At 36.6% G+C, this 20070-nt stretch overlaps 2 protein-coding genes across 2 annotated transcripts in view; one reads left to right on the top strand and one right to left on the bottom strand.

Annotated features, from left to right (window-relative positions):
- Positions 1–5738: 5738 nt before the first annotated feature.
- Positions 5739–19318, bottom strand: LOC135219540 (putative inorganic phosphate cotransporter). The gene is made up of 11 exons (XM_064256391.1): positions 19164–19318; positions 17967–18217; positions 17016–17224; positions 16220–16453; positions 15701–15788; positions 14512–14735; positions 14165–14314; positions 11943–12075; positions 11290–11531; positions 7732–7861; positions 5739–6825 (listed from the first exon to the last, which is right to left on the bottom strand). Exons 2-11 carry the CDS (start codon positions 18190–18192, stop codon positions 6803–6805), a joined length of 1659 nt encoding a protein of 552 aa, XP_064112461.1. The 5' UTR covers positions 18193–18217; positions 19164–19318; the 3' UTR covers positions 5739–6802.
- The window catches only part of LOC135219541 (putative inorganic phosphate cotransporter), a 74670-nt gene continuing 71748 nt past the window's right edge, over positions 17149–20070 (top strand). Inside the window, exon 1 of the mRNA XM_064256394.1 lies at positions 17149–17279. The gene's annotated coding sequence lies outside the window, so the exon portion shown is untranslated. The remainder of the gene's footprint in view (positions 17280–20070) is intronic.

Genomic DNA, 20070 nt, shown 5'->3' with positions numbered 1-20070 from the left:
AAAGGAGACAGACAATCAAACGGTAACATACATCGAAGAACCAATCACCTGTCTCATGAACCATGACATTATTCAAGTGACCCAACAGAATTCTCACACACCCATATTGGCAGCTTGCACGCAATCTTTCGGGCCGAATACACCCTGGTATCTCTCAGTGCGTGTTAAGCAAACCTTGCCGGGATCTGAAATTTTAATCCTTCCAGACGCTCTGAAAATTAACGGACTTTCCGTAACACAAGCAACGGACTTTCCATAACACAAGCATTATACACTGTTGACTCACAGCATCAGGTTAACATTGAAGTCTGTAACCACTTGAATACCAATCTAGTAATCAAACAAAATTAGCATATCGTGGATATGGAAGTGTATAAGTACCACATTCTTACCATTGCTGAAATTAATCACGCTCAACCCATTGTTGACGAATCCCTCTTACAATCTATCAGAAGTAAAATTGATAAAGACAATCAAGATGTGGGGATCAAGCAAAAATTTTTTGAACTTTTATCTAAATACCATGATGTTTTCTCCACTAGTGAGGTTTCAGAATGAAATCAATGATGAAGTAGATATAATGTTAGAAGAAAGAGTCATTAGGAAATTGAACAGTCATTATAACTTTCCTTTAATTGTTGTACCTAAAAAAAGATCGGACTAGGTGAATTTACATAGGTTTCCATCACTTCAACGAGGAAAGAATTCCTGATCGTTTTCCGGTGCCATGTACCAATGATATCTTATCCCTGTTAGGACAGAATAGATATTTCACGAGCTTGGATTTACTCAAAGGCTTTCACCAGATGCCCTTAGCTCAGGAGAGTACCCCGTATACAGCCTTCAGCACATCCAGGGGACACTATGAATTTTTGCGTATGCCTTTCGGCTTATGTTGCACCCCGATCACATTTACCAGAATGATTAATATAGTGTTTGGAGACTTGCTGGGAGAAACTCTTCATGCCTATATGGACGATCTTGTAATTTTTTCTCATACCTTAGAAGAGCATTTGCATAAACCATACCTTAGAAGAGCATTTGCATAAACTTAAATTAGTATTACAGAGACTAAGACAACATAATTTAAGAGTAAAAATATCTAAATGAGAGTTTTTCAAATCAGAATTGGTCTATTTAGGTTTTACAGTATCTAGTCAAGGTCTTAAGGTAATCCACGATAAGGTGTCGGCTATCCGTAACTTTCCGGTACCTACTAATGTTAAGGGCATACAACAATTTTTAGGGTGTTCATGCTGTTATAGGCACTTTAAGCGCAACTACTCACTAATTGCAGCTCATTTAACTGATCTTACGAAGAAGGGTGCAGATTTTATATGGTCTGAAATGCACCAACAGGCATTCGATACCTTGAAAGAGAAATTGTGCAGTTCACCTACTTTAAAATTTCCTGATTTCAGAAGGAATACTTTATCGCAACTGACGACTCAGATCAAGGGATAGGAGGGGTGCTATTTCAGCAATGTGATAAACAGCTTTTCCCGATAGCTTTTTATTCACGTAAACTGAAGCCCTCTGAAAGTAAATATGCAGTAATAGACAAGGAAGGGCTAGCTATCGTTAACTCATTAGTACATTTTAAGTTCATAATCTGCAGCTATCATGTTAAGGTCCATACTGATCATAAGCCCCTCACCGACTTCTTCAAAGACTTTAATCACAGTCCCAAAAGAACTCGGTGGCATATGATCATTCAGGACTTTGGCGCAAAGATAGGGTACTTACCTGGGAAAGCAAATATCATCGCTGAAGCATTATCTCGCAGCCCCACGCCAACAAGCTCAGAACCATTAGCTGAACTATAAGGTATCACAACATCCATACCCATTGTTAGAATGGTATGCGAACAAGAAAATTCATCAATCCAAACGATCACGCACGTTGAAGACCCGGGTTGGAGCGTTGAACTGGTACAGACTGAACAAAAGGAGGATCCGCAGATAAGTAAAATAATAGATGCTTTGAATGGAAATCCTAAAGAAAAAGAATATTTAAAGTATGCGCTGCAGAATTACATAATCAAGGATAATATTCTGTGTAGATCCGTGACAAGGAAAACCCGAAGTATACTGCAGGTGACAAACGACCAGGTAGTTGTACCAATCTCTCTTATACTGATCGTCCTAAACTTGTTGCATGCCAATCCCTTACATGGTCATCCCAGGTTCGCTATCATGTCACAGAAAGCCAAATCAGTGTTCTACTGATCTACAATGCTTACAGATATAAAAAAACACATACCTAACTGTCACATTTGCCACAAAAACAAAGGGCACACTAAGACACCTGTCAGCCTGGCGGCCTACCCCGTGTCAAACCAACCTTTTGAAAGAGTACACTTAGATTTATTAACAGGGTTTTACGAGTCTGACAGAGGGAATAAGCACCTCTTAGTGTTAATCGATGCCTTGACCAGGTACACAGAATTAATACCTTTGAAAATAAAAACCGCAATTGAATGCGCTAGGAAATTCTACGAATCTTATAGCAGTAAACATGGAATTCCACACATGATAATCTCCGACTCTGGTGGAGAATTCAATTATCACTTTCTTGACTCCTTGTGCGAATTCCTTTACATTAAGAAAATCAATACCATGATTTATCACCCAGAATCAAATGGGTTAGTAGAACGGGTAAATAGGAAGGTGTTAAATGTCCTACGAGTCACACTCGGGGTACGGATCCCAATTGGGACATGGCCATCCCCACGGTCTTAAGCACTCTTAACCACAATTACCACCTATCTATCAAAATGTCGCCACATGAAGCACTTTACGGCACTCCCGCTACGACGCCTTTCCATATTATTACACCCACAAATAATTGAACCAATCCCTTAAGGTATGTTATGAATTCTAGCAAAAGCAGGCTCAATATACTTCGAAAGAATATAGAAGCAGCTCAAATAATCATGAAAAGGAATCATAACAAAACCGCCAAACAAACAAAACCATATGTAGTAGGTAATCAAATCTATATACAAATATACATGTGCAAGGGTCTGAACTATAAACTAACGCCTAAATTCGAAGGACCATTCATTATCCTCGAAGTGTTAACGGCGAATAGGCTGATGGTTCAGAACGTAGCACAGCCTACTGACATTCGGGTAATACCACTAACTCATGTCCAAAGCTAGTTTTAGGGGAGTATGAAAAAGAGAGGAATATATTTATATCTATATATAAAACTTATGTAATAAACTTGTGTATATATAAAACTTGTATGAGGAATATATTTATATCTATATATAAAACTTATGTAATAAACTTGTGTATATATAAAACTTGTATGAAAATATATATGTTTTTATCACATATTTTTATCTATATCATTGAACCATCTAATAGCTAATTTAAACATGAGTAATTACATATAATTGACTATTTGCATGTTTCCAACATGCAGCTTATCTTGTTTGAGCTGGTACTGATCTTTCAGGCATTTTTCTCGTGTGGGACTCTTTCCAAAACAAAGGAAATCCAATTCAGTCATGGCTCAATTATTGAAAGGACCGAAGACCTATTTCTTACTTCAAGCAACGTAATTCTGGAAGTTGATATGCAAGCAATTTTCTTGCCAGAGAATGACGTAATTAACCTAAAGACTGACTTATCTCGATTTGCTGAGTCACTGAATCAACTGCACAGACTTTACTTTCCTTACAGTGACGAAAATCCGCTTGCTCAGACCTTGGGTATCGCTGAGTTATTGTCTTTTGATTTGCAAAACAAGACGGCTGAAGCAGAATGCTTAGTACGCGACCTTCTTATATGGACTGTAAGACACACTAGTGTAGAAAGGCGTAACCCCTTTATATTTGCTACACTTCATTTGTTCGGCTTCGTAGCAAGGTTAGGGTTTGGAATTTCCAATCGTCTTAAAATTAACGATCAGAATAAGAGAATTGAATTTTTACAACACGAACATGAATTAATTTTCTCTGAACTTTGCAAACAGTTAGAATCAATAAATCAGCTTATGACATTAGTGAACGAACATTCCATTAACAAATCTGATCAAGGACGTGCAGTCTTTGCTCGCAACTTTAGCATATTACAATACGAAGATGGATCATATACATACTAAGATTTCTCATTTCATTGAAAAATCCAAAGATTATGTTAAAGCAATCACTTTAGCCTCAAAAGGAGTCCTGTCGCCGCATTTGTTACCAGTCAAAGACTTAATATTAACCTTAGACACTAACCTTAGAGAATGCGCGTGACAAACTTGGTTACACTTTTTTGTTAGAAGCACATAAGATTGAGTTCTATTATAGCCTATCTCAGTAAGCGTGGAAAATTATAGAATCATGATTAATATCCCCTTTGATCCTTCTGATGCATGAAAATCTTACAAAGTAGCTCCGTTTCCTACTTACATGTCAAACAGCTCATTACCAGTAATATCGAATCTGTCTGGCTATGTATTAATTTCCCCTAATAAGGAAACTTTTACGGTTACACAGCCATGGGTAATAAGGTTTGTACGGCTGACTACTTTGAATTCCACAATGTATCCAAGGGTTCATGTGAATTAGACCTAGCCTTTAATGGAACTTTGCCTCACACGCGAGAACACTGCTTGGATCACCTTTACCCTTTTGACGAGTATAAGTTTGCTCACAGGTTGAACCTGGCTGAGATTCTCCCTAGAGGGATTTAGCATCAATTGTCTGGATGGAACCGCTACAACTTCCCATCTGTTCATCGCCGCTGACGGCTGCAGTGGAGCAACAACCAACTACACCATCCAAGGAATAAGCACCATAATTCGGGAGAGAGCCTACTTCGCGAATTTCTCCTGGGGTACCACGAATATCGCGGGAAGGTAGCCAAGCAGCTGACGCGTTTAGCTACCATGGACCCAGTTCACCCCGCTTACGATATCAGTGAGGATCTTCGTCACTATGTACTTTTAGCTACAGTTTTGGCTACGGTGGCGATCATGTATTCGTTTGGCATAGGATGAGGAGAACAAGAACGTCAGAGACCGTCCAGACAATCTCCCCTATGCCCTCAAGGCATTTGATCTACGTGTCATTTGAAACTGGCCATTTCATTGGTTTGGAATTGCGTAGTGTGTGAAAAGTTGATCAGGACGTTGGCTAATTGTGAAGTAGAGAACCTCTTTGACAATGCATTCCATGTGTAAAATGATCAGTATATTGATCAATTATGTATAGAATATATATCATTAATCAATCAGTGCACACTTATCTATAGAATCTATTATTAATCTATCCGCACGCACCTATGTGAAGCATATATAATTTAAACAATGAATCAATACATCTGTGCGTGTATGCACCAGGAGTATATAAAGTGCACAAATATTTAATCACGTTTATTTGAATCAATATAATCTATATATAGATATATATTATATATATATATATATATATATATATATAGGCCTATGTTACCTATAGTAGGTTACCTATAGTATATTATCTATGAGGTGATACCTATTATCTTATATCTTATCAAATTTTGGAACCATTAATTTTTATCAATATGTACCCTTATAACACTATATCTATACATACAATCTTTATGTGTCATGTACCTATAAGAAATACATTAATATTTTTGTGGAATATGTATCTTCATGATTTGTATTTATATAAGTATATCAATATAGCACATATATAACCTTTTGGATTTAAAATCAACTCATATCCATATGATTTTACATATATATCCATATAATTTTTCTTAGCATATATACCATTCATATTTACCTTATAATCATGTTTTAATTAGTTTAATATTTACCCTAACTTTGTGTTATCTATATCTGAAATAACACTCGCACACATCTTGTGGCAAGGTATCTTTCCGACCTGACTGTTCTTATATATTTGATTTTGTTATCGTGACCGAACGATAATGTAATGAATAATTACATAATAAAAGTAATGTGAGAACATTACTTAAAAACAGAACGTAACCAGGTCAGGGGTGATACAGGAAAGCCTGCCAAAAACCACAGCCCAGGATGCGTGTGACCCTTAGCTAGGCATAAATAGAAGACACACATCTAAAACCTAATTCCATGGGAAACCTACTTCAGTTCTCATGGGTTGACGTTTCTTAGCCTAGATAAGTTATGTTCGTTCGTATACATGTATCTTTTGTTAGGTTTGCTCGCCTATGGATTTGTATATCAATTTGTAACACTCACTTCCTCTTCTCCTATCGTCTGGCATAGATAGTCAAGCCTTCCCTGCAGAGCTATCTCAAGATGTAACTTTTGAGAATATAAGTCTGTTTTGCTACTCCGTGTTTCCACGACTTACCCTCCAACCAACTTGAGGAATATGAATATAGAGTTCAGAGAATATCTTCCTAGATCAATCGAGAGAGAAAGAGACGGAGAGAGAGAACGTCATAACACATAGCTATCCGCGACGCAGATCAAAAAGTACACAAGGTAGTCTGGTGTAAACCAGCTACTACTATAAATGTAGGGGGTATTTAGGGTGTCTGAGTTGGACTCTGGACTCTTCCAAGGCAGTCGAGATGTTGCTGCGACCGTTGTAGTTTTTGCGGTTCTCAAAGAAACAGTCGCAGCCCCGTCCTCTCCAATGTGAATCAGAATAAAAATGTTCAAAAATCGCTATTGCCAAGTCGGAGATGTCCTTTTAATGATGATATTCCATTAAATTCATGGGAAATGTTTACCAGTGGCGCAGAATAAATAAATTGTAACGATTACTGTCTTTTATATGTAGATACACAGTGCTTTCTCCATTCTTATATCTATTCCATCTTCAGTATCTCTTCTTCCCATTTTCTGCAAGAAAGCAGCAAACGAATGAATTAATAAAAGACCAGGAAATAAATGAGAAAAATAGTACAAAATTATGTCAAGAAGTTTCCGTCTTCATTCATTTCACATCACTTGCAAACTAACGTTATTTTGTGCCATTGAGGCTCCTTTCATTCATTGTAAGTGAATTGTCTCCTTACGTGATTTCTCTTCTTTCTGAGGTGAATTATTTGAAACAATCTTCATTTTTCCTGGAAAGCATTGTGACGCTTAGGTTGAATAAGTATTGAAGTAATGAAAGTTAGACTTTAACAAATCCGTTACCAATTCAAAAGTTCTCCACTCTGTAAGATATGCTTTTGCATAATACCTTTTTTTTTTCTAGTGCTTAAAATGGATGATTAGTTTAAAATCGCCTACTTTCACCTCAATGGGGCCCTAGAATTCAATTTTGTGTCCCTTCACAGGGAACGAAGTTTGTTGTTTCGTGTCAGTAATTATTTAATTATTGCTTTTGAGTTTTGCTAATTATTCTTTATTTCGAAACTTGACTTTAAAGTTGAACATTTACTAGCGTAACTGACGTTTAAGTGACTAGCAACTACAAAAGAGAAAGCAGAATGACTTTTTTTATAGTTGAGTTACATACCCGCAGTCAAGTATGAAATGTTTCTAAGTACCCAAATAAGTACTTGGGATGAACGTTACTTTATGATATAATGATACCAAAACTGCCAGCCAAACGTCACGTTTGCGCTTCAAATCAGATTCTAAAATGAAAATGCAGAAACATAGGAATCAGTTTTTTAACATCTTTAAATTAATTTTACTGCAAGAATGCTTTAGCTTTGAGTTACGAGTGCACATTTAACCAAAAGAATGAAACTTGCCGAATGACCTGTGAGAAAACTCGGCTCTGAAAGGACGTACCCTTCTTGTCATCTGGCGGTGTGTTCCACGGCTGTATCTCTGCCGATATGAAGGTGATGTAGAAGGTTCCGGTAACGAAATAAATCACTGCTGAGATCAGGAATACTGTCCTCCAAGCCCACAGTGTTTGCTGTGGAAAGAAAGGGGAAGTTTTTGTCCAGATCTAAGGTATTTTCCGTTCTATTTTTACGGACATATGTCATCAAGCAACTGGTCCATTACCCTAGAATTAAGGGGAAAGTAGGATGCCGTGAAAATATTAAAGTAATATTTTTACAGTATAAAGTTTTCAGGAATTGAAGTGTTAAGAAATTACATTTGACGAAAGCTGACTAGACAGATGTGCTAGTATTTTTAATTGAAAGAGGTTATATGGAAAGAATGAATAAAAACTCCCATAGACGATGTGAACAGTAATTTCAATTGGAAAAAAGTTACCGAACTATGACAAAGAAATCAGAACATGATAAAAAGTGTTGTGTGTGACCTCTCCATCGTTGCCGTAGATGTATGGAACAATAAAAACAAAACCATTTGCTGGTTTTGCTTCATACAATTAACCCATTGGGTCGTGCCATTTCTGATGCTAACAGTGTTGGCCTTATCAACAAATTAAATAATGTAGACTAAGGTATTATCACGTGGATTTTTTGTTTTCTTTTCTGAAACCTCAAGAGTGCAGGCATGGATATACCATTTTGCAAGAAGGCTAAAACATAATTATTTAAAGTCTGAGTAAGACTATAAATTATTATGCATCGGGAAAATGTTACTCAAAAAACTAGTAAGGCCATGGGTAAGCAGAATATTAAACGAAATCATTCCACGCAATGTGGTATACAGGATTAACAGAATATCCTGGTAGTATAGTATAGTATGTTGAGGGCATATGCATTGGTCGCATCAGTTCATTTCGGAAATAGAAAATGGCGGCAGATTGCCATTTTTGGATTGCCAAATACACAAAAGTAGTTGTGGGTTTAGATACTGTAAGTACAGAAAACCTACCTATTTTTTTTCTTCTTTTTTTTCCTACAATTTCTCTCACGGTCAAAGCAATAAAGTAAAGAATGAGGTTTTCATATCCATGTTTTTAAGAGCATGACGTATATGTAGCCCGGAATATGTTGATGATAAGCAGATGTAATGAAAACAGTCAAGAAAATTGTAGTTGATGTATTATTTTAAAGCAATAATACAACGGAACAAGCACATAAAGAACTCTCCCTTCAATAATACTGAAGGATGTGTATATCAAATCCCATCATTTAAATCTCGTGACAATTTTTGGATTAGTCAAAATGGAAAATCATTGTTCGTTTGCACAGTTCCTTTTAGCTCATATTTTGTCAATTTCTGTCACAATGGATCAGCCCTCTAGAAGATGTCTTGGATACAAGGACAAAACCGGTCGGGATTTAAACCCAGTATTTAATTTTCGCTTTGGTACATTTGTATGTATACAACATATGTCGAAGTGTAATTATATATATATATATATATATATATATATGTATATATATATATATATATATATAATATATATATATATAATTACACTTCGACATATGTTGTATACATACAAATGTACCAAAGCGAAAATTAAATACTGGGTTTAATCCGACCGTTTTTTGTCCTTGTATCCAAGACATATATATATATATATATATATATATATATATATATATATATATATATATATATATATATATAGATAGATATAGATATATATTGTGAGGAAGTGCCAAGTATCTGGTTACTACACGTACCCAATTTTCTGTAATACTGGTAAGTTGTTTAAGGGATCGCTGTTGCCTTTAGAGTATTCAGTCGTTTAGTACCTGTGGTGAAGGCTCAGGTGTCCAGACACCTGAGCCCATTCACCACAGGTACTAAACGACTGAATACTCTAAAGGCAACAGCGATCCCTTAAACAACTTACCAGTATTGCAGAAAATCAAACTAAGGTCATTAAAACAGGTGCGAGGTAACCTCATGTGTAATTAAATTAATTAAAGGGCATCACTCCATTAACAACTTAAAAGTCTAAGTATTTCCCTGATTTCAGAAGTAAAATTAAATCAACATTAATTTATCACAAAATTCAAGAAAATTAATTCAATCAAAATTCAGAAGTGTCAGGCAATAATTAAAATTTGGAAATTAATTCACAAGTGCTAAACAACACTAAAACTTGAAAAGAATTCTAAGTAAATGTAAATTAATTCACAAGTGTTAAATTCAATTAAATGTGCAATGATTGATTAATAAAAATAACTATTAATCTAATTGTGAATGCAAATGAAAACACAGAAAAATGTGGAAAGTACCAAAATTGTAAAAAGCACTAATCACACAGAATATAAAATAAAAGCACACACTTCAATAAGAAAAAATGGATAAATGCACACACACAAAAATCACTTCAAATGGAACAAACACAAAACATAAAAATTTGCGATGTGTTAAAATTTAAATTTCACCAAACCATTGTAACTATTAGTTACACTTTACCTTGGTACCAATTGTCTTTCTGCTGCAGCTTGTTTCACAATTTCACCACACAATTCACAATATTTCAAAAAATAAAAATGTTTGTTCAGATTCCACAAAAAGCACTAAATAATACTAAATAACTCTAAGAAATAAGAAATCTAAAATTTACGAGTGACCAACAATTACGTACACTAGTCTTTACGTTACTTTTATATGATATCAAGTATGGCGAGGGAGAGAGAGAGAGAGAGAGATCTAAACACTATGAGGATCTAAGTCTGAATGAACGCTTTCTTTCTCCTTGTATGGGCACTTCAAGAGACTGACGGGCTCAAAAAGATTTGGGCAAGCAAAAGATGGTGCAATGTTTCTAGAAGTTTCTAATATGACGTAACTTTACAGAAAAATCATGAAATCTGCATGTGGTTATCGACAAAGAAGTATGCGTCTGAAACGAGTCATGTACGTAGTATGCTCAACAAAGACGTACTTGATTGAGGCAAAAGTCCCTTATCAGATGTGATGACATGTATCCAAATCACCACGGAGATCTCGAGATCTCTTAATCTCAGGTGATGACAAGTTACCAAAACAATTTCTATCTTGGAATGGACAAAGTTAATCTCTTTCTCTTTTCATTCTACATTATGTATTCTTTTCAAAGTATGTAATGCGAAATCTGAACATACATTTTCGACATCCTATAACTCTAAGCTAAATAAGGAATCTGTAAATGTTGCAAAACTCTTATATATGAAATTTCATACAGTCACAGAGACGATATATGCATTTTAAAAGTAGCAGCATATAGTATATATATATATATATATATATATATATATATATATAGAGAGAGAGAGAGAGAGAGAGAGAGAGAGAGAGAGAGAGAGATTTTTCCAATGAAACGCCAAGAGTTAAGTAATTATTTGTTAATGTGAAATGAAGTGTCCCCTTCTGCAGTGACAAACACAAAAGCAAGAATTCAGCTACATGATAATAACACTAAGACACAAACCTCACGTGTAACATCAATGGGGCTGAAGTTTGGTTTGTAAAACTCACATTTCCATTAATAATGAGGCCGGTGATGGATGGCGCTACGATGCCAGGAATAGTAGCGGCCGCGTTAGTGAAACCGAGCAGCGTTCCCGCCAAATTAGGCGACAGATCTTGGTGGGAACACATGTATCCACTGTAAATTGGCCCACAGATTCCAACCGCTATACATAAGAAGACCATGGCCAACACTGGGTCGCAGTCCACGAAGCACATAGCCACAAGTCCTAGCATGGGCCCATACATACCTGCAATTGGTTTATGATGCTTGTTCAGACTGTCGTGAAACATTCCGTTGAAAGCTCAGATTTATGTTTGGAGCCATCGAAGGTGTGATACGTTTAATCACTGATATTAGCAATCTTCAAAAAAGCAAGAAATCTCAAGGAAGTCGCCCCAGTGTTATGGTCATAAAATATTATTTATGACATATATCCTGGTCACCAACAAAATACTCATCACAGACTTCGTCTCAAGTGAAAGGCTACAATTCTTGACACAAATATTCAGGATAAAAACCTCACAAGCTCCTGCCTACTCCGATGTATTCGTTGGATTGTCAAATTACACTTAGATTATAAAACACTATGAATTTCATAAAAACATCCCAAATAGGTAAACCCATCTTTCTACTCAGATATGATCATAGCAGACCTTACCAATGCCCATAGACAATCTTCTGACAAAAATTGTTGACATTTTGCCTCTTCCTTGAAGGTGATTTATGATGTTGCTGTATACGAGACAGACAATCCACATGACTAGGTAGGGTAATGCTGAGTATATTCCATTCTGTAATCAATGATAAATCATTTCAGTCGCAGAAGCACAATATATACCTTCATGATAGGCTAAATATATCAATATATACTGTATTTCCGTAACTCAGATACAAAACCAATGTTTATCTTTAGAATTCAAAAGTAAAAGCGTGGCATTCATGAGCTATATTGTTGAAATTCCAGCATCCATACTTAAATGCAGGCCATTTGTATAGGTGGCACAAGGGGACTTCTCAACCCATTTTTTTTCTATTATTGCAAATAAATTTACAGTTAAAAAATATCGTTTGGTCATTGTCATTAGTGGCCCGTGGCACAATAGTGGTGGCACAATATGTAATGAAATATGGGCCTGAGAGTTCAGTCATTCTCTTGATAGTATGATATAGCAGGTCGATATGAAACTTTCTTAGCCCATTAATTTCAGAATGGGGAAGTTCACGGGTAAGGAAGGGGTCACGGGGAAAAATTAGCTCTTGAATTAACACTAGAAATAATTCGTAGAAGATACATGTCCACTCAATGAAAGAAAATATGCAAATGTAAAATTAGGTCTGCTTTTTAATGCAAAGGTAGGCTTTCGATTGTGTGTGTGCGCGTGGCCAGGGCTTGGCGGGTTGTCTTCATGAAGAAAAATGGTGGAAAAGCCACACTAAATATCATACTTCAGTCTTGACTGTTTGTTTAGTACAGACAACTTTCTTTTGTATTTATGGACAAAAACCTATTTCTTTCCATCAGAGATGAGAAGAACAAGATGGGGCTTTGGTCTTCAAAGAGTTCCCTTACTGAGAGATGCTCCTCATGTAAAGATACTTTCTTTTTATGGCAGTGAACGCAAATAAGCAAGATTTGGCAGATACTGAAATTAACCAGGTTTGTACTCGTATATTGTTTGTATTAGAATTTGTTCTGCCTATCTGTTATTAGCTTAGTACTTTGTTTATTAAACAGTACTCTCAGGATAGTGTTTTTTCTCTTGGTAATTAGGAATGCAACGAAATGGAAAAGTGAACTTGAAGCAATTTTTTTACTTTGATTCAGCTAGGGATTAGCTTCATTCTAAATTAGTATTGTTTATGAATCACCAATTACTGGAAATTGAACCTTACATGATATATATATATATATATATATATATATATATACTAATATATATATATATTAATATATTATGTGTAATATAATATATATATATATGATATATATATATATATATATATATATATATATATATATATATATATATATATTATATATATATATATGTCAGATGAAAAGAGGGGCAATGATTAATAATATGTTTGAAATGCCAATGTAATGTTAAGTGAAGTCACATATCACTTCTCGCTTGGAGACAGGCTGAACTGTAGGGGCAGCTTACATGAGAAAGGAATTTGAATACGCAAGCAGTTTAACCGAGAGATCACTCACCCGGTCGAGAGGCGTGTACATTCGTTTGTACGGGTGTTACAGGCCTAATAGTCCAAGGTACTTGCGAAAGTCACATTCTTTTTAGGTGAACGCTAAGAGGTGTTACACGCCGAGTGTCGGGAAAGAACGGCCCATCATAAAGGTAGGACATATTTTATAAAAACTTAGAAAACCGTTACCTTTGGAAAAGAGTGAGAAGTGTGAAATACTCTCTTTACGTGAATACTTTGAAAAGAGTGATGTGTGTGATATATCTTTTATGCATTATTATCTTTATTAAAGATGGGTCCTATTCCATGGCTAATTTAGAGACGGGAATCTCTAACCTGACTAATACGATGAACTTATTGACAGTTTTGGGCTTTCTGCCATTATGACTTTTTAATCATTTTGTCCTATTTTATAATCAACTGCTTTGGGTAATAAATAGTATATTTTTGTACTTATGAGATCTTAATAGCCTAATGACATGATTGCAGACAGAGGGCACTACTGACAACAGGTAAGAGTTTCCAGTTTCTGTAGTTTAGTGAACAGGGGGGGTAGGAACATATATATATATATATATATATATATATATATATATATATATATATATATATATATATATTATGGCACATATTATTTCATAAGTAGTGTACAATTTAGCACTGGGAAAAACTTACGCTAGTCATCTGGAAGTGCTGAATATTTTTGAGGTAAGTTGGAAGTTCAGACAAGAGAGTATAGAATCCCCAGTTGTATCCGACGTGAGCAACCAGTGTTGCCCAAAAAGGCAACGATGTGAAGATTGCCTTCCACGGAATGGGAATTGCCTGTAAAGCATCAGTTGGAATCCTTGGTGGTTTCTGCAACCTTTTCACTCAATAAGTCAAATAGCTAAGTGCCATTGTTATTTATTTATTTTTTTTTTTTTTGAGAATACCGTAAAAGTCATGACACTTTTGCAATTCTAGATTACGGAAGTCGAGATATATTTCATAGTGGAACTGCATTGTAAACAAAAACTCACGTTCTGTGCATGAGCACCACAGTGGTAGTTTATATAAGCCTTTTCTTCCCGAGATATCCTTGGATGGATATTTGGGTGACTGTAGACCAAGAAGTACCAGGCGACGCCCCAGATGATCCCTAATCCTCCAAAGACATAGAATACAGACGGCCAGCCTCCAAGGAAGCCTGTGTCACAGAGCCATCCGCTTACAGGCATCGTTATGATCGTTCCGAATTGAGCTCCTAAAGGAAACACGAGGGAAATTCAGTGCTCTGTCGTCGACGATGTTTTTACTTGAAAGTTCCAAAGCTTGATAACTGTGTCTGTATTTTAAACAATAATAATTGTCATGGGAAACTGTTACTTTAGATTTTGTTGCGTGTCCTTCATGAAAAATGTTAGTATTAAAAGTATATTTGTGCTGTTGTAAATTAGGTTTTCAAGTACCAACAAAGAATATATTATTTAATATAGTAAATACATTACATGATTATAATGATGTAGCATTACACGTTTCTCTTGACGTATGTTAAGGAATCAGATTTAAAAGCAAAAGCCTTTTGGGCTAAAAACTTTGAAACTGTTGCAGGTTTCAGTTGCAAGTGATAAGAAACTGTGGTAGCTGGTGAAACTTTGCAAGTTAAAACTAAAATTTAAAAAATGTATAAAATGATAGCTGAGACGTACTGGAGACCTTGTGCAAGGCAAGAGGTTAGCAAAATGAAATAAAACACAGTTTCCCCTGCAGCAAAAGTCGCATAAAGAGAAGTATGAATGCTTAAGCGCAGATAGGTAAAGGCAGTTCATTAAACACCACAGCGCCTGCTGAGAGAGCTAGCTAGCTGCCAAAGGGAAAGTGAGAATAAGCATCCATATTGAGATCAGACGTACCGAGATAATATTTTGCAGTTGGAATGCAACATTCTGATGATTTTTCTTACTATCGAAATTGAATGTTTGAATGACGGTTCATTGTCATTTTTCAAGCATTTTTCAATGAACTGTCGATGCTGATCTTAAAATTCAATGTCAATGTCAACTTAAGGATTGCCAAATGAAAGCCATTTTTTTGGATATCCTAAATTAAAGTAATATCTGTCATTGATACCGTTAAAATCATCACGCACCTGAATGTCCGAATTTTATAAGATACAAAAGTAGGCCGTGGCCCATAGTGACGAAGAAAGCTGTATTCATATTTTCTCACCTGCAAAGACTAGAGAACTATATCGCGGTCGTTCCAAGGGAGGAATCCATCTGGCAAGAAGAGCATTCATCGAGGGAAAGATGACGCCCTGGAAGATGATGATGATGATGTTAAGTACGAGAGGAAAGAGGTGACAAGAGTAATGCCAGTGAAATTTTGTTTGGAAACTCATTGACCGAAATTATTGTGGCTGTTACAACGTAGCTTATCAGCGTAAAACTTTAGGGCTACTGTTTTAGTGAAATTTCATGGGTCATTATATCAGTGTCTGGTTCTTAATCATAACTTCCTCTGCCGCTACCGATCTAGGTAAATTATTCCACCGTGTAAATGGTGAAGTGACTATCTCCTGCCATTCTTCAACCATATATTTTATAACAAGTTATAATAAAGGAGCCTCACATGACCTTCCAAAGTGTGCTGTTTCTAGTATTAAAACTTTTTTACTAACAATATATATTGAGGAACGAGGTTTGCTCAAGGTAGAATGAAGGGTCGAAATAATGGCTGCTTGCTTACCTCTGCCAGTCCCTCACATATTCTGACAGCGATGAAAAGTCCTGTAGAGACCTGGGCACAGAGAGGAGACAGAACAGTGAAGATGGCAGTGAGTACCACCCCCCAACCAAATACTAACTTCCCTCCGAAGTATTCAGCTGCTCTCCCTCCAACTAAATTGGTGAGGAGATATCCGTAATAGAAGACGCTTAGGATGACTCCTTGTGTTGCCTCGCTCCAATCAAAGTCGCCGGTCTGTGGAAGAAGTCTCTCTCAGACTCACAAGCTTTCTCATTCCCATCGTTTGCTCTCGACGAATACACCTCAGACAAATTTTTTTTTTTTTTTATTTGTTTCTCTACCTGTTTATTAGATCCATCGACTGTAGAGGATCTTCGTAGCTTATATTTAACCTATTTTAAAGATAAACGCTGTCGTTTGGCTGTCATCTTTAACTAATATCTGAATTAATCAGTGTACTTTAGTGGATCAAAGGAAAGACAAGTTGCAGACGTGGCTAGACAAAAACCACTTGGCAAGTTTATCCAATTACATATCCGCACTTTTTACGAAGGATACTGAGATTATTTTCATTCCTATTAATTTACTTTCTGGCCATTGTTTTGTTGATCTTGGGATCCTAAAAGTATTTGTGGCCTTCCCGGTCTCTGTTGTTGATGCCATGATAGGAAAATAGACTAAAGAAGAATCAGCATTACATAAGTAGGACGTTCGTTCCTATCGTTCATTAGATCCCAACGCCTCTCGAGAGGAGAACCGTACTACTGCAAGGGAGCCAACTGCATGTGCCACACACCTGTCCATCCTGACTGGGGTCATCTTGACCTTCAGGAGGTAAACAGACTTGGTCTGCATCGGTCGTGTTGGTGTCGTTCTTTGGTTGCGGTCTGACCATAGCCACAATGGCCACCGACAAGTTCACTCTCATGGCGTAGACACAGGCTGCTCCCAAAAGCCCCATCAGTCCCAGTGAATAACGAGTGCCCCAGCATTCCGTCGGCGGCGCTGCATGAAATGGTAGACATATTAATGGAGCAGGTAGTGAATCAATATTCAGAAGGTATAAATTCGTCTGTTTTTGTTACCAATAAGTACTTAGCCATAAACAGTGGGAGTCGCTCGTGGCAGTCATGGGCCAGAGTGCAGGTAGCCTTATCTAGATTGCTGTGATTATTAGTCCTTTCGTTTATCTTTGGAATCTCCAGTAAATGTTGTTTTGTTGTGCTTTGCATCAAAGGAGATGATGTCATTTTTCTTACATTTGTATGTAAACATACATGTGATCAGTGTATTATAAAATTTGCTATTATCGCAAATGAGAGATTATCTGTGCAGTATCACTCCTTGTAAGAGACCTGTACCCTAATCATCCTTCAATGATCAAGATAATAGAAGTAGATATCGATAAAATGTGACCTGCCGAAGTTGGGGAAAAACAGAAGAGCCATTAGTATTGCAAGCAAGTTGTTTGATCATGGAATACTTTATTGCAATCTTATATATGAGCGTTTTTTCACTTCCTTTTTACATATGAGGAGAATTTTGTTAGCGTGTTTAAGAGGGTGAAGTCGAAAGGCTTTTGGATTATTCCTCGAGGGCATTTCAAGTATGGGGCATTATTTTGACTGCTGCAGTTGCTCAGTTATTTGCTTTCTCCCTTTTAGTTTTTCAGAGCTTTGTCTCATAATAATTTGTCTTTTTCTTAATTTCATTTATTAACATGTTCGTCGATTCAGTAAGGACCTACCGCCAGTCGAGTGTATGACTTCCACAAGTGCAATTCGAGACTCTCCAATGGGTATACCCCCTTTACCGCTGTTTACGGAAATTGCTTCGTCATGTTCACTAACAAGTCCATCGGTCGTAGATTTTCTTGTGAGATTTTCGTCATCAGTTCCTCTCGCCCTTCGAGTCTCTCTTTTACCGTCGTCGTCTTCCATCTTTGACAGGTTGCTTTCATGGGACAGAGACATGGCATCGATGACACCTGTTAACAGCCTGAAATCAGAGATCAGTGAACTTTTGTCTTTGGACTTAATGGAGTTGAATGTTTCGAACATTTGACAGAGGGGTTTGGGAATGTTGGGAAGTATAACGCTTGCGCTTGTCAAAAGATAAATTGGGTTTTATTGAGATACATACCAAGTTTCGTATGCAAGGAAAAAATTCTCACAGACGGTACTTTGAAATTCTATAAATAGTCACGTAAGGGAGTTTGCCTTAGCTGACTTTAGTGCAGCGCAGTTCTTCTGACTCATAGTTATGGAACAATGGATAAAAAAAAAACAGTATTAAAAGTTTTGAATATTTTGTTATTTTTTCTTGTACGCGGGTTCTCACGAGATACAAAAACCAAATGATCCAATCCTCGTGGAAATCAGATAAGTTCAACCCCCGAGGAAAATGACAGAACTGCTTATTAATTATTATTATTATTATTATTATTATTATTATTATTATTATTATTGCTACAGTCTATCAATACAGCAATAGTAAACGAAAGCTTTTACCGAGTCAAAAAATTGAGTTTTGCGAGAAGTGGTGCATACAAAGCTAACTAAATGAATTACAAAGAAACTAAACTTTGGAAAGCGAGTCCAGATAAATGCTGCCCCCCCCCCCCCACACACACACACACTATATTCTGTCAACAGTAACAGAATGATCAGGTTCAAGTTTTGTGAGTAAATTATTTTTAGCTTCAGATTTCCGACTGCATTAGCAAACGAAACTGTGGCTTGAGAAGATCACTGAGCTGGACATCGAGTGGAATGATGTGGAAGTGCTCTCTCAGTACAATGATGTCAGTGTATATTGGCAATGATGAATTCAGTAATAATGATAAATTCAGTAATAACTTAATCCTAATGTACGTGAACAAAAGGCTTATATCTAATTCAGGGGCTACATTTAGAAAACGGGTCTCCCCAGAATATATATTTACCTTCAGAAACCTCCGAATTTTCGGTTGCTTCGTAACTGACAGGTAATGACTAACTGTATCTTGGTCTAGATGATTGGTTATCGTTCGCTGTCAAGACGCAGATTAGGATCTAGATATTTCCACTTTTTTAAAGTCCCTTGGGCGATTTCCACTACAGATTTCAGTGAAGTTTTGACTCACAGCTGATAGCCGTTCCTGCATGTCATCTAGTCAATCACCAGCAGAAAAAAGGTCCTAAATCTTTGACGATGACAGCTGTTGTTAGTAGTATATCTCTTGATATATAATCAATGCCGTTGACAGCCGTTTCATAAAATATTGACAGTTTGACAATTAAGATGATAATGCTAACAATCGAATTAAGGTCGTTTGTTACATAATAGTACGATAAAATTTTAGCAGTAATCAGACGTTCTTGGCTCTAGGTTCTGTAATATTGGTTCTGTCTGCTCGAGTTCGAGCTTCATGCGAATTTTATTAATAAAGGTAAAATAAGCGGCCAGATCCGGCCATAGTTTGTAAGAGAAAAATAAAAGCAATATATTTATATTGTTCTCGGGAAAATTGTAGAAATTTTGGAAAGGAAGGCGATGAAGTTCATAAGAAAAAGACGAGAAAAAGGGAGAAATCTGCTTGATTCCAGTCCTATGAAGTACTGGCATTTTGTCCCGTTCAGTCTAACTTCGGACTCAGCGGGTCAGCTGGAACTCGAATTCCATAGTGGCACCTCAAGCGCCTCAGTGGCGTGATCGATATGGTCTTGGCCTGCCACCTCGGTGGTCGCTAGTTCGATTCTCGGGCATTCCATTGAGGTGTGAGAGATGTGTATTTCTGATGATAGAAGTTCACTCTCGAGGTGGTTCGGAAGTCACGCAAAGCCGTTGGTCCCGTTGCTAAATAACCACTG

The sequence above is a fragment of the Macrobrachium nipponense genome, chromosome 1 (genome assembly GCF_015104395.2).
Source record: "Macrobrachium nipponense isolate FS-2020 chromosome 1, ASM1510439v2, whole genome shotgun sequence".
Classification (NCBI taxonomy): domain Eukaryota; kingdom Metazoa; phylum Arthropoda; class Malacostraca; order Decapoda; family Palaemonidae; genus Macrobrachium; species Macrobrachium nipponense.
Note: the sequence above shows the minus strand (reverse complement) of the source record. Positions and strands in the feature narration are given on the sequence as shown.